This window comes from Lynx rufus, unplaced genomic scaffold, assembly GCF_022079265.1.
Source record: "Lynx rufus isolate CCGP_SWC_20201006 ecotype Redwood Valley unplaced genomic scaffold, mLynRuf1.p SCAF_16, whole genome shotgun sequence".
Classification (NCBI taxonomy): Eukaryota; Metazoa; Chordata; class Mammalia; order Carnivora; family Felidae; genus Lynx; species Lynx rufus.
Window position 1 is genome coordinate 48,451,989 of NW_025814830.1, and position 15,167 is coordinate 48,467,155.

At 41.2% G+C, this 15,167-nt stretch overlaps 1 protein-coding gene across 2 annotated transcripts in view; it reads left to right on the forward strand.

Moving 5' to 3' along the window:
- The window catches only part of WWOX (WW domain containing oxidoreductase), a 978,183-nt gene that overhangs the window by 275,367 nt on the left and 687,649 nt on the right, over positions 1–15,167 (forward strand). For both annotated transcript variants that reach the window (XM_047078801.1, XM_047078802.1), the window contains exon 7: positions 13,161–13,346. In XM_047078801.1, coding sequence (XP_046934757.1) covers positions 13,161–13,346 — 186 coding nt within the window. The remainder of the gene's footprint in view (positions 1–13,160; positions 13,347–15,167) is intronic.

A 15,167-nucleotide genomic window follows, 5' to 3' on the forward strand; every position in this document is an offset into this window, starting at 1 on the left:
TGGGCCTCGAGGGGTCGGTGTCAGTAGGAGGGGACTTGTAGGTCAGGGATCTTGGGAAACAGATGGGTCTCCTGTCCCATGCATTTATCTAGTGGTCGTAGGTCGAAGGAACTTGTGTCCATTGGTTATATCTGTCTTTCCGTCAATCACACTGTTGGCAACCTTGGACAAGATTGAGGGAAAGTGTTTAGGAAATTCAGGAGAGGGAGACAGTGCTACCGTCCAGATGAGGGGCAAGGAATTCTCCAAGGAAGTGTCTCCTGAGTAGCACTTGGGAGACGGGGTGGGTCGTGATGTGTACAATGGGCATTTGGGACCGAGTGAGGTACCCCATTAGTTCCATGTAAGTGGACCAGTAAAGTGAAGCGGGAGAGCACTCTGTGTCACTGTGTGAGCAAGGATTGGAAAGTCATGTGATAAAAACGTCACTAGTTTCTCTATTGTCCAGAAATGTCCACACCTACCATCACCATGGGTGAGAGTCAGTTTGGAGATAGGCTGAAATACTGGCATTTTATTCGAGTTTAATTTATATATATATACATATATATATACGTGTGTGTGTGTGTGTGTGTGTATATGTATACATATTTATTTATTTTTTAATGTGTATTCATCTTTTGAGAGACAGAGACAGAGTGTGAACAGGGCAAGGGCAGAGAGAGAGGGAGACACAGGATCCGAAGCAGGTTTCAGGCTCTGAGCTGTCAGCACAGCACCCGATGCGGGGCCCAAACTCACGAACCCTGAGATCATGACCCGAGTGAAGTCAGACGCTCAACCGACGGAGCCACCCAAGCGCCCCTCAAGTTCAATTTCTTAATGTCACATCAGAGCATTATTGTTTGTAGTTGTGCAGGGTGTGCACTGAACAAGTCCGGGGGTGCCATTCGCATAGCCCGCTATCTATGTTCAACCCGCTGGCCCCATACAGCAAGCCTTCCTACTCCCTTGTTGTAAAGCCCATGTGTTTTCATGGCTAAGAAAAGGTTTTGGTGACAGTCCTAGATTTCAAGTCTGGCTTCTTCAACTACTTGACAAGAGACCTTTGGAATCTTAGTTATTCACTCTGTTAAATGGTAATGATGCTGTCTACCTTGTGGGTTGCTATGATTATTAAAAAAGCATATTGACATTCGAAGAACCACCAACAGTGTTTCTTTAGACTGACATCGTGTGAATGTCCTTGTCAAGGAACATGTGTAGGTCTCTCTCTCAGTTCATCTTTACTAGGTCTCTGTGTTCAAATAAACAGGCACTTCTTGAACTTTGTCTCTGACCAACATCTTATGCCCAGTATTATAGGGCATAACGAAACAATGGAATTGCAGCCCTGCTGTTACAACATTTATAAGTAGAACGTAAAACTTCATAAGAAAGGATTTCTGTGATTGGTCAGAACCTCTGGGAAGCTTTCAGCAAGAGGAGGTTCGACAGTTGCCTATGGAATTACACAGATACTAAATGCTTTACAAATTCAGGGGAGGAGCCATTCTTTTTGTTGTGTTTTGTTTTTATGTTCATTTACTTTTGAGAGAGAGAACGAACGTGAGTGGGGGAGGGGCGGAGGGAGGGAGGGAGAGAGAGAGAGAGAGAGAGAGAGAGAGAGAGAGAGAATACTAAGCACGCTTCACGCTGTCAATGCAGAGCCCGATACGGGGCTCGATCCCATGAACCGTGAGATTGTGACCTCAGCGAAAATCAAGAGTTGGATGCTCGACCGACCCACCACTAGGGGCCACGGAGAGGAGCTATTCTTATGGGTAGGGCAGTTCAGGAAGGTTCCATGGGGGATTTGGGGTTTGAGCTGGCTCTTGAAAGAACATGGGACCCTCAGCATGGGTGTTGTAGACATGGGCCAAGTATTCTGTACTCTCTACACTGTTACATTGACCTGTTCTCTCTGCAAGTAGATTTTAACATTTTTTCTCCTCATTTGTCTCCTGGAACCCAGGGCAAAGCACATGGTAAATAGTCCATACGTATTTTACTTGACCTCAGTCAGATTTAACAGTTTTGTTTTAATCACCTGTCAGGTACAAGGTGCTCTTCAGGTTGGTCTAGAGACTCGGAGATGAATGAGGCCCGACTGGTGTGCCCCCCCACCAGGTGCAGTTAGCACACAAATACACAAGTCGCTCGTCCCCAGGGTGTGATTGGGGCCATTAGAAGCACACAGGGCCCTATTTTGTTTCTCTATTTTTTAAAGTTCTGTAGGGGTGCCTGGGTGGCTCAGTCGGTTGGGCATCCAACTTTGGCTCAGGTCATGATCTCACGGTCCATGAGTTCGAGCCCTGCGTCGGGCTCTGTGCTGACAGCTCAGAGCCTGGAGCCTGTTTCAGATTCTGTGTCTCCCTCTCTCTCTGCCCCTCCCCTGTTCATGCTCTGTCTCTGTCTCAAAAATAAATAAACATTAAAAATTTTTTTTTAAGTTCTATATATTTTTTAAGTTGTATTTTACATGTTTTTAAGTTTCTATGTATTTTTAAGTTATATATATGTTTGTAAGTTGTATTTTACATACAGTAAAATTTGCCTTTTTAATAATATGGTTCCATGAGTTCTGACAAACACACAGTCATGGAGTCACCACTGTCAAGACAGAGAGCAGTTTCCTTTCCCCTCAAATTTCCCCTGTGCCTCTTTGGAATAATTCCCACCTCTACCCCGAGCCCCTGGCAACCATTGATTTTTTTTCTGTCCCTGGAGTTTTGCCTTTTCCAGAATGTTATATAAATGCAAGAATTCCGTATGCAGCTTTTTGAGTTTGGTTTCTTTCACATAGCATGACACATCTATTGGTTATCTGTTGCTGTTAAATTACTCCCAAAACTTAGTGACTTAAAACAGCAAACATTTATCACCTTACTCTATTAGTTTTCTGTTGCTGTTGTAATAAATTACCACAAATGTATTGGCTTCAAACGACACGTATCCAAGGTGCAGGAATATATATTCTTATCAGCTTTTATAACATTATTAACAGTAAAATAATATTATAAATCTGCTGATTTCATTGGTTGGAAATATCTTATTTTAATGATTGCTATGAGAGGATTAAAAAAATTTTTTTTTATATTTATTTTTGAGAAACAGAGTAAGACAAAACATGAGCGGGGGAGGGGCAGAGAGAGAAGGAGACACAGAATCCGAAGCAGGCTCCAGGCTCTGAGCAAGCAGTCAGCACACACCCTGATGCGGGGCTCGAACCCACGAACTGTGAGATCATGACCTGAGCCAAAGTCGGCCGCTGAACCGACTGAGCCACCCAGGCGCCCCTACGAGAGGATTTTAGCATGTTAAATCTTGTACTGGTTATTTGTAATCTAGTTTTATAAAGTTTTTAATGTCTCCATCAATTTTTCTATTCGACTCTGTGAATGTGTTTAACTTGACCCCACTATTCACGATAGGTCAAATAAGGGAGAAGGTAGAGGTGGGAAGACCTCATATGGGCTATTACAGTGGCCAGAGCTGAAGACAGTGATCGTCTTAGCTCGACTTCCCTAGAAATCAAGCCTGGGTTGGGCATGTTTGTTCAGATGACTTATTGGGGGAGTGTTCTCAGAAGAAGGCAGGGAGGGAAACAGATTATGTTCAACTGGAGTCTAGGTTCAGCCTGATCCCACAGGTTCCTGGAGAAGGACTCACACTAGAATTAGTTTCTTTTGTTAGCAGAGCATCTGGGTCTGGGACGTGAGTTTACAGACACGATGGTGCCCATCGGTCAAGGACAATTCTCTAGAGAAGTCCCTGCTCTCAGCAGTGGAAAATGGATACACTGGACCCATAACGGAGATCTAGACAGAACATCTTGATGCTTCCTCCATTGGAAATGTAGGGAATTGGCAAAATATTAATAGTCTGAAGAGTCTAGAGATGTTGGTGTTGACTAGTCTTAGAGACTAAGGGTTTTCTAAGTGTCACTCATCGGGTGACCATTTAGAGGGTATGATCCACTGTAGAAACAAGGACGTCGGAAGGGGGAAGAACTGAGGAGAGATGATGAAGAGTTTAGATTTGGGGTGGGTAGGAATGGGATTCTGGAGTCTAGGAGGAATATGGGTGCTGGAGCTGTGGGTGTGAAGTTCATCTGTATAGACACATCGTTAGGAGTCCCTGGCTGGAAGAGGCAGAAGATGGGGCAGTGGTGGCATCCGGAGGAGGTCCGTTTCAACAGAGGGGAAGTTGTTGGGTTTCTTGATTGCAAAGCCATTACTCTTCAGGCAGCCTGGAGAGGTTCTGGACAGTGATGGGAAAGCATTCAGTCGGTTTGGTGATAAGAAGTGGGTTTGGGGCAAGGAAAAGAGATGATGAGTGGAGATAAATATTTTAAAACTAGAGCCCATAAATGGGAAGAGAGAAGCTAGAGCGACTTGAAAGAGCCCCAGTGTCAAGTAGACAATTTCCTCATTCCAGCCTTCTCCCTCCTGTCTTTCCTCCTTTCTTCCTTTTTCTTCTCTCCACTTTCTTTCCTCTTTTCCCCATTTTCCCTTTACTGATGGTCAGAAAAGTCTGATTAGCCTGAAAGGCAGCAAGAGTGAGCCAGTGGAGACGGAATGATTGAAAAGGCCAGGAACAGAGGGTATACTCAATGGATGGGACGCTTGAAAGGTTGTACACCTGAAACCAATGTGATAGGTCAGTAATACCAAAATTAGAAAAAAAAAAATAAGAGGGGTATGAGAGGAAAACTTAGAGATCAGCTATCTGAAAGCCAGTTAGTGACAGCCTTTGCCCTGGGACGCCCTCTTTCCAGTATGAAGTATCACTTAAGGCTACTCTGGCTAGAAACCTTGGCCTGTCATTGCTTCCACTGATGACACACAGCATACCCACCCGTAAATAATTGGAACGCCACTCTCCTTACCATTGAGCAGTCATTTTCTGGCCCAAATGAAGACGTTAGTCCTAATGGATGGGAGTGCTGTTTTGTCAGCATTCCCAGCAGGCACAGAGAATGCCAGGGTCCTCTCCACAGAGAGGGAGGAGCTCTTCTCTGTGGGTAGATTAGAGCCACAGAGAGGAAGCACACCCCTTTCATTGGAATCTTCCATTCAGTACCCTGAAGACCTCTCCTGTCCTCACTCACCCCTCACAGACCGGAATCCACCAAAGAAGAAAAAAGAATCAGTCCCAGAGTGCTGACTAACAGCATCAGCTTTGGAATTGGAATGATCCTATTTTTGTTTCCATTCTATCTTTATAGTTTGAACTTTCCTTTTGATATTCTGTAAATATTCATCATCTCAGAGCCTTTTGAATTGCAATGGCTTTTAGTCAAAACTGAGCAAAATGTGCCATTTGAATAATAAAAACCTCATTAAAGTGAGGCAAAAGAAATTCTTTTCCTTTTGTACAAGCCAATTAAGTGTCTTTACAATTAAGAAAAGTCTAGCACTTTATAGTTCCATATTCCATAAGCCGGTTTTTAATTAATGGAGGTGACAGGTTTTAGGTACAGGGTACATATTTCGCCTCTGGTGTTGTGCAATTAACATTAATGAAGAGCATTAAAATTTGGTAAAAGAGGAGAGGATTTCCCATGTCCTCTGTGTATTCACGCCTCCAGGCGGAGGTCTTTGGTAGCAGGTTTCTTGATGTGTTTTGCATTTCCTTGAGAAAATGTGCAGGCGAGGGTAAAGTTACCTAGAGGGGGCCTTGTAGTTATCAAGAGGTATGGTGTCAAAATTCCGAATGCCCAGGCCTATCTTAAAGACATGGAAATGCTGCAAAAATCACCTTTGAAGAATTATATTTTCTCCGGTGGATAGAAGGGAAGGGTATAGAGGCAAGGGGAGTAATAATGATTTAACCTGGCGTGTACCTTACACGATACTGGGATTTTGCTCATCAGAACCTTGGGAGGAATGTATGCTGCTGTTCTAAGTTTGCAGGGAGAGGAAACGGGTTTACAGAGGTTAATTAATTAACTGACCACAAGTCAGGGAAGTATAATAACATGGCTGGGCTAGAATTTCTCTCTGTCCATTTAAGGAAGCTTATCTAAGAAAGAAGGTATTGTGCATTAGCTCTGAAGTCAGACGATCTTTTGATTTTGTTTTGTTTTGTTCTTATTCATATATTTGTTTCTTTATTGTTTTAGCTGTTTCTGACTCTTATTTTGACCGTAGGATAGTTGTTTCTAATCCCTGTTTTCCTGTTTGTGAAATGACGACAATCATTTTAATTACTATCAGTGATAATAATTCCTGTCATCTAAAGTTCTTACGTACACAAACTATCAGTAAGTGCTCAACCCACACTCAGCACTCAAAGAGAAAAAAGAAAAATAAAGTATCAGCAACTCTGAAAAAGTGAACCAAATATTTGAGATGAAAATGGAAAGGCATTCACATATAAGTCATATGTTCACTTGGCCCATTTTCCCTTTTCTCTCTCATAAAGTTTTTTTCCTACAGTCTTGCCTTATTACAACATATGGGTTCTTCCGGTTACAAATGAGTAGATTCTGTTTTGATTTGAAATAGGCTCTGATGAATGTTGTAGGTAGACCAGATGCCTCAAAGCATTTTCTGTCCACCTCTTAAGAGACTAATGGGACTGTTGGGGGAGTTGTACATTGATAACTGTGGTGGGTACCATATGTGGAAAACATGTGATCCCACCCAAATACAGCTGACCCCAGCCAAATCACCACTTTTAGGTCTTAGGTAGGTGATGTGGGTTGGAAATATATCAGGCAACAGAACATATATGACGGTTTCTCAACCAGACTTAGATTGCCTAGTGGCAGTGAGATTTACATAAATACTTTGTTTTTAAGGTTTATTTATTTTGAGAGAGAGAGAGCGTGAGAGAGAGAGAGAGAGAGAGTGAGTGTTTGTGCATGTGAGTGGGGAAGGGGCAGGGAGAGAGGGACAGAGAGAGAATCCCAAGCAGGCTCTGCATTGTCAGTGTGGAGCCCAGTGTGGGGCTCAAACTCATGAACTGAACCATGAGATCATGACCTGATCTGAAACCAAGAGCTGAATGCTCAACTGGCTGAGTTCCCCGGGCACCGGTGTGTAAATACCTTTTAAGAAACAGTGAGTTAATTGTTTTTTTCTTTAGTGATAAATTCATTCTTTCTTCCAAGCATTTATTATCAATTCTTAATGAAATTATTACCATTGACATCATTAACAATATCATTAATATTATGAATAAGTAATGAACTAATATCAATTCTTTGCAAACTCTTCCAAAAAACAGGATAAGAAGAAAAACTTCTCAACTCACTGTATAAGGCCATTATTACTCTGATTTGAAAACCAGATAAAGGTATCACAAGAAGATTATAGACCAGTAATCACGTAGGAATATGGTTGTAAGAATATTCAACAAAATATTAACAAACCAAATGCAGCAATATAGAAGACGGATTATATACCATGGTGAGGTGTGATTTATCCAAGGAGTTCTAGGTTTGTTTAACATCTGAAAGTCAGTGCAGTACATCATATCAGTGAAATAAAAGATATGCCAATAGACACAAAAGGAGCATTTGGAAAATTCTAACACTGTTTCTGGACCAAAACACTCAACAGACTTGGATTACAAGGGCATTACCTCAACCTGATACAGGCATCTACAAAAAATATCCACACCTAACCTTCTACTTAATGCTATAAGATTGGATACTTTATCTTTTTTTTTATCATCCATTTTAATTTTATTTGCATCGTTTAATTTTCTTTAATTTATTTTTTAATTTTTAATTTTTTAAAAATTTACATCCAAATTAGCATATAATGCAACAGTGATTTCAGGAGTAGATTCCTTAGTGCCCCTTATCCATTTAGCACATTCCCCCCCCACCACCCCTCCAGGACTCAAATTGGTTTGTTTTCCCCTAGAAGTCATTCTCTGTAGTTCTGTATAGTCCATAAATTAAGCCGACGGTGAGACTTGTGTTCTTGAAGAGCTAAGTTGGCCCAGTTGGACGGGGCTCAGTGTAACAGCTCTGGTCTCCACTAGAGGGTGCTGCTAGCCTACTGGGGTGGATTGTTGCAGTGCTTGTTAGTGTGCATGGGCAGGAGAGGTGTAAATGGCGCCACCCAGCTACCCAGTCTGTTCTCCCGGATAAGCAATCGCGCCCCTGTCCTCTGTCTTCAGCTGTCGTCCACTCCCCGCTTCTTCACTCTTCGCGACCAGGCCCCAGGCAGTACCTCTCTCCCATGTTTTGTCTCAGATGTGGCTGTTTTCCCCAGTCCCTTACTTCCGAAGGACTGCGGCTTTGTCCCCTTTTGCCCCTCTGCGGGAGGGTCTCACGGAGCAATGGCCAAATGAGCATTTGCCGAATATCGGCTGCACCCAGGAATGCCTGCTGGACCCTGTTGTTGCCGGTGTCCCAAGACCATGGCCAGGTGCCAGCCCACCCCAGAAAAAGTTCGCGAGACGGTGTAGCAGCAGCGTCTCAGGGATTGTGGAAAATCACAACGCACATCTGGCACCAGGCTTCACTCTCAACAATCTTGCCCCAGCACCAGTGAATGTGGCCGCCTTCCGGGGTCTGCTGGGACCAGGTGGCTTCAACAGTCTCTACTGGATGTCCTTCCAGCAGTGGAACTGATTTTCCCCATGTGGCCCGACAACCTCCCGGACCCCACTCTGTTCCTGGGGATTCGCCCTTCCCACCAGAGCACCGCCAGCTATCGAGCTGCGGAGTTATAGCCTTTGCGCTCCCCTTGTTTACAGTCTTAATGGAATTTAAACCCTCTCCTTTCTCCTTTCTCCCTTTTTAGTTTAGTCCCTGTGGCTGTTTCCAATTTGCCACTTTCTCTCCAGCTGCTTTTGGGGTGGGGTGCTTTTCCCGTATTCTCCCCCCCACAAGTCTCCATCCTCTTTCTGCCCACAAAAATGGTTCCTTACCTTTCGCGGCTTCTAGCTCCCCAAGTTCAGTTCTCCGTGCCGGGAACCTGCTGAATTCTGTGGTTCAGGTTGTGCAGATTGTTGTGTTAATCCTCCAGTCAGTTTTCTAGGTGTGTAGGATGGTTTAGTGTTGCATTGTTTAATTTTTAAAAGATATTACAATTGTGTTGTACAGACAAGTTACATGTGTACATCAATTTAATGTTTATATTGTTCTTTATTACCTTCTACATACCCATTACTATTTGAAATTAGTTTCTTTTACTCAGAAGTGTTGGCAGCAAATTGTCTTCTTATTGGTTTTTCTGAAAATGCCTTTATTTATCCTTACTTTTTGGTGGGAACGTTCTGTAGGTATACAATTCTAGGTTGGTAGTTACAGTCTTTGAGCAATTTAAAAATATCATTACATTTATTTTTGTCTTTCCTCATTTCCATTGAAATGTCATCTACCAATCTTATTCTTTGCTTTATTGAAACCAATGTGTCTTGTTTTCTCTAGGGCCTTTTCAATTTCTTTCCCCTTATTTTTGATTTTTGCCGTTTATTCTGTAATGTGCTTAAAAGGTGTTGCCTTTGTATTTATCCTATTTGTGCTTTGCTGTGTTCATTGCATCTGTGGATTGATATTTGCTCTTTTCTTCTACAAACATCTACCACATCGTTCTTAAGCTCTGGTCTATGATTTTCTTTTTATTGCATTGTTATTTCTCTGTCTCTCTCTCTTTCTCCATGTATCTATGTTTCATTTTTGTATTTTCTATAAGTCTGTGTTTAATTTTAATTATTTAGTGTTCTGTGTCCAATATATTTAAACACATATATTAATATATTAATCTCAGATATTGCATTTTTTCAATTCCAGACAGTTCTTTTTATTATTTTTCAAAATTAAAATCTCTAGTGAAATTCAGAATCTTTACATTGACCTTTTTTTAATTTTATTTTTTATTAAAAAAATTTTTTTTATTTTTATTTTTTTTAATTTTTAATTTTATTTTTTATTTTTTAAAATTTACATCCAAATTAATTAGCATATAGTGCAACAATGATTTCAGGAGTAGATTCCTTAGTGTCCCTTATCCATTTAGCCCATCCCTGCTCCCACAATCCCTCCAGTAACCCTCAGTTTCTTCTCCATATTTATGAGTCTCTTCTGTTTTGTCCCCCTCCCTATTTTTATATTATTTTTGTTTCCCTTCCCTTATGTTCATCTGTTTTGTCTCTTAAAGTCCTCCTATGAGTGAAGTCCTGTGATTTTTGTCTTTCTCTGATTGACTAATTTCACTCAGCATAATACCCTCCAGTTCCATTCACGTAGTTGCAAATGGCAAGGTTTCATTGTTTTTGATTGCCGAGTAATACTCCATTGTATATATACCACATTTTCTTTATCCATTCACCCATCGATGGACATTTGGGCTCTTTCCATACTTTGGCTATTGTTGATAGTAGTGCTATAAACATAGGGTGCATGTATCCCTTGGAAACAGCTCACCTGTATCCCATGGGTAAATGCCTAACAGTGCAATTGCTGGGTCGTATTGTAGTTCTATTTTTAGTTTTTTGAAGAACCTCCATACTGTTTTCCAGAGTGGCTGTACCAGCTTGCATTCCCAAGAATACTTTACCTTTAAGATCAGAAAAGAAAACAAGGATATCAAATTTTACCAGTTATATTCCATATTGTGCTGGAAATTCCAGCCAAAGTAATTGGGGTAGGGAGAGACATTCTGATTGGAAAGGAAAGAGTAAAACTATCTTTATTTGTGGGTGAAATGACCTTATGTGTAGAAAATACTAAAAAAACCCACATTAAAGTGTCAAAACTAATAGATAATTTAAAAAGAACTCAAAAACTAATCGATAATTTCAGCAAGCTTAGAGGATAAAAAATCAATATGCAAAAATCAATTGTATTTGTATATACTAGTAACTAACAATTTCCAAATTAAATTAAGAAATCAATGCAAATTGCCATATCATCAGAAAGAATAAAATACTTATGAATACATTTCACAAAAGATGTGATAAATTTCTATTTTGAGAGCTATAAAATATTGTAGAAGGAAATTAAAGACCTAAATGCATATAAAGACATCCCATGTTCATAGATCCAGACATTTAATATTGTAAAGAGGACAGTATTCTCAAAATTGATCTGTAATTTTAATGTAAACGTTACTAAAATTGCAGTTGGCTGTTTTGCCAGAAATTGAAAGCTGATTCTAAACTTTTTATGTGCACGCAAAGGCCCCGGACTAGCCAACCCAAGCTTGAAAAATAACAAAGTTGAAGGACCCTCATTTCCCAGTTTTTAAAATTTACTCCATAGGGGCACCTGGGTGGCTCAGTTGGTTAAGCATCTGACTCTTGATTTTGGCTCAAGTCTAGACTTCAGGGTCTTGAGATCAAGACCTGCGGTGGCTCTGGCTCTGGGCAGACTGAGGAACTTGCTTAATATTCTCATTCTCCCTCCCTATCCCCCCATGATTCCACAGCTGGTGCTCAATGGTGCACTATCCTTCTCTCTCAACAATAACTATATTTATATATATAAATATATATAACTATATATATGTAAAATGTTTATAACATATATAAAATGTTATGTATATATGTATGTTGTTACTACAAAGCATTAGTAATAAAGACTGTAGTACTAACATAATAAAAGAATATAACAGAGAGTCCCATAATACACTCTTACAGGTGGTCAATTGATTTTCCTCAAGGGTGCTGAGACGATTCAATGCAGGCAAGAGTAGTCTTCTTAACATACGAAGCTACACTTGGAGCGCCCACTTGCCAGAGAATGAAGTTATTGCTTGCCTTCACTGTATATCCCTGTTAAGCTTCCAGTGGATCATAGATCTAAATGTAGGAGCCAAAGCTAGAACTCTTAGGAGTGAAGATAGAACTGTATCTTTGTGATGTTGGGTTAGGGAATGCTTTCTTAGATATGACCCCTGAAGCACAAGAGGTGAAAGAAAAATATATATATAGCTCATATTTCATCAAACTTAAAACTCAGAAGATAATTTAAGACATTTTGGGTTCCACCCACCCCTAGAGATAACTACTATTCACACTTTTGGCTGTGCTTCATAAATATTTTGTGTGTGTGTTTGTGTGATCATACAAGATTATATCTTTTGTAGCATGCATATTTTACAGGGTTGAAGGATCTATCATTTTAATGGCTGTGTAGTATTCTATCATATGCATCCCATGCAAATTCATTACATGATTTCCCAGTTTTATATGTCATTTATTTCTATATTTTGCTTTCATATTGTAATTGCAGACGCTGTGGGTAGCCTTGAATAAATGACATTTTAACAATTTTTATTAATATATTAGGATGATTTCCCACCAGCACCACTTCTCTGTGAGGATTTGGGATTTTGATTCATATGATGAAAGGCTTACTTTTATTTTTTTTTTAATTTTATTATGAAACAAATTAAATATAAACACAATGGGAGAAAATAGTATAATAGATCTCCACCTACCCATCCCCACGGCTCACTCATTTCTATTGTCTAGATGTAATTTGACCTCTGAAAGGAATATATTCAAACATTGTATGCCTCTCTCTCTTTTTTTTTCTGCTTATTTTTGAGAGAGAGAGAGAGAGAGAGAGACAGAGAGAGAAAGAGAATATGAATGGGAGAGGGTCAGAGAGAGAGGAAGCCAGAGGATCCTAAACAGGCTCTGTAATGTAGGGCTTGAACTCAGGAACTGAACCGTGAGATCATGACCCGAGCCAAAGTCGGATGCTTATATGATTGAGCCACCCAGGAACCCCTGTGTGCCTGTTTTTCACAGAGTACTCCCCCCTTGCTGTGCTTACTTAGAACCTATTAAATGCTGGTTCCTGTATTGTTGTTTATATAGCAGATTTTCTCTTTAATTTCTTACATCTACTTAAGGGCTGTTTTGATGTTACAGGTGAAGAAGTGAAGAAGTGGTTAAACTAAGATGCACAGATAAAATTAGATTTTAGACTCTGAGATCCATCCTGGGTGGCCAGTTTGCCCAGTATGGTCCCGGTTTCAGCTCTGAAAGTCCTACATCCCAGGAAGCCCCCTGGGTCCGCGCAGCCCACTCCCAGTCCAAGCCCTTCCCCTGCAGAGTGGCTTAGGATGTGACATTGCAGGAGATCCCTTTTCCAGCTGCTGGGTCTTGAAGACAGTGAAAGATTGGTTGTTCCCGTTAGGGCATGGGATATCCTTGGTTTTAGAGTGTTTATGTCCGCATAACGGTGATATTTTATTTTGCAGATCCCTTCGTGTGCTTGTGTGCAATGCGGGGGCTTTTGCTCTCCCCTGGAGCCTCACCAAAGACGGCCTGGAGACCACCTTCCAGGTGAATCACCTGGGACACTTCTACCTTGTCCAACTCCTTCAGGATGTCTTGTGCCGCTCAGCTCCTGCCCGAGTAGTTGTGGTCTCCTCAGAATCCCATAGGTGGGTTAGAATCTGGTATGTTTGGGTTTTTTTTTTTAAAGGTTTGTTTGTTTGTTTGTTTGTTTATGAATGAGAGAGAGCACAACAGCGGGGGAGGAGCATAGAGAGAGGGGTACAGAGGACCTGAAGCAGGCTCCTCACTGACAGCAGCAAGCCCGACACGGGGCTTGAACTCAGGAACCGAGAGATGGTGACCTGAGCCAAAGTCCGATGCTCAACTGACTGAGCTGCCCAGGTGCCCCTGAATCTGCTGTTTTGTTCCCATGGCCCCTTCCTTGTGCCAGCCAGTGTCCCCCCAAGGCTCTCTTCCTGAAAGTAATTTTCAGTAACACCACTCAGGTGTATTCAACCTGGCTTCCTTAATTTTTTGAGGTCTGTTTTGGAGATTGTGGAGGGGGGTGACATGGGGGTTTTGTCTCCAGCAATGTAGATGGTTTTCACAACTCTACTTCAAGCCCCTCATTGATTTTGCTTCGAGATGGGATAATAATTGATTAAATCTGAATGCCTGACCTTTATTGATTTGTCATTCAACAACTTCAACACCTCACCAGGAAGAATGTGCAGTTATTCCAGCAGGAGAAACAATGCAATTAAAGACCACGAGATGAAATCCAATTGTTTTATAATGAGAAATTAGGGAATTCAATGCAGACATTAGCTGTGTAATTGTAGAAAGGGAAGTACTGTAGTTAGAACATATTAGAAATCTGGCCATGCCTCTTTTGGTTAAAATTTCAATTAAAACATCAGATGGCACTTCTCTTCCGTTACCATTAGGAGAATATCCAATTGACTAAAAAGGCGTTTGAAAATTTCATCCTATTTTCAGCGTATTTGTTTCTAGAGTTGGATGAACAACTATTTGTCTAAAGAGAGGTGATCGAAGAAGACAAAGGACTCGCCCGGCGAGGCTAGATTTAATGTGTGGGGTGGGGGAGATTTTCCTGGTGTGGTCAGAAGCATTCACTCTTAGCAAAGAAGCTGGAAAAAAAAAATAGTGTGCAGGGGCCTATTTTTTCCCCCTTCTTCTCCGTCTTAAGTCCTGAAATGTTTTAGTGACCCAGAATGAAGCTTATTTTTTTAATCACGCTTCCATAAAATGTAACCCCTGGGAAGAGAGAGACCAGCCAAGGGTTAGCCTGAACCCTTTATCACTCCCAAACACAGGGGCTTATAGTAGAAGTGACATACTGCAGATAGATTTACTTTTACCATTTTACATTTATGAGGGCTGAAATGAAAGGAAAATGCCCGTAATAATCCTCCCCCGTGTTAAAAGACACGAAACATCTAGTAATTAGGTGGTAACAAAATCTGGACATCCTTATCTTTGCAAATCACACCAGGTTCATGGAAAAAAAAAAAAAAAGTGGAGTGGCCCTGCTCAGGAGTGGGGGCCGGCGCGGGAGCGCGAGCTCCGGAAATAAATCTGCCAGCCCCAATCATTTGCCAGATGTGGAGGGCACCACGGGATATGTTTAAATGAGCTGGTATTTAATGGGAGATTATGTTGAATTGTAGCTTCTTGCTTCGCTTTGTAAATCTGTATCTCAAATGGTATTTCATGTGCTGCCTTTGTTCTCTCCTTGACTTCAGCGTAATTCGAGCCTACCTTGGAGATCTGAATCTTAATTTCATTTAACAGAGGAATTGGAAGGAAGGGCCTTGGTCTCCTGAATTAGACCCAGTTTAGTTTAGAGACGAGGACTTCCTGAAATGTGTTATCAGGCCCTCTCCTGTCTGGTGATTGGCCCTAGTTTTCTGCTTTCTGGTCATTCTTTGCACGTGTTAAGGGGTATTTTTGTGTGTTTCGTGTGT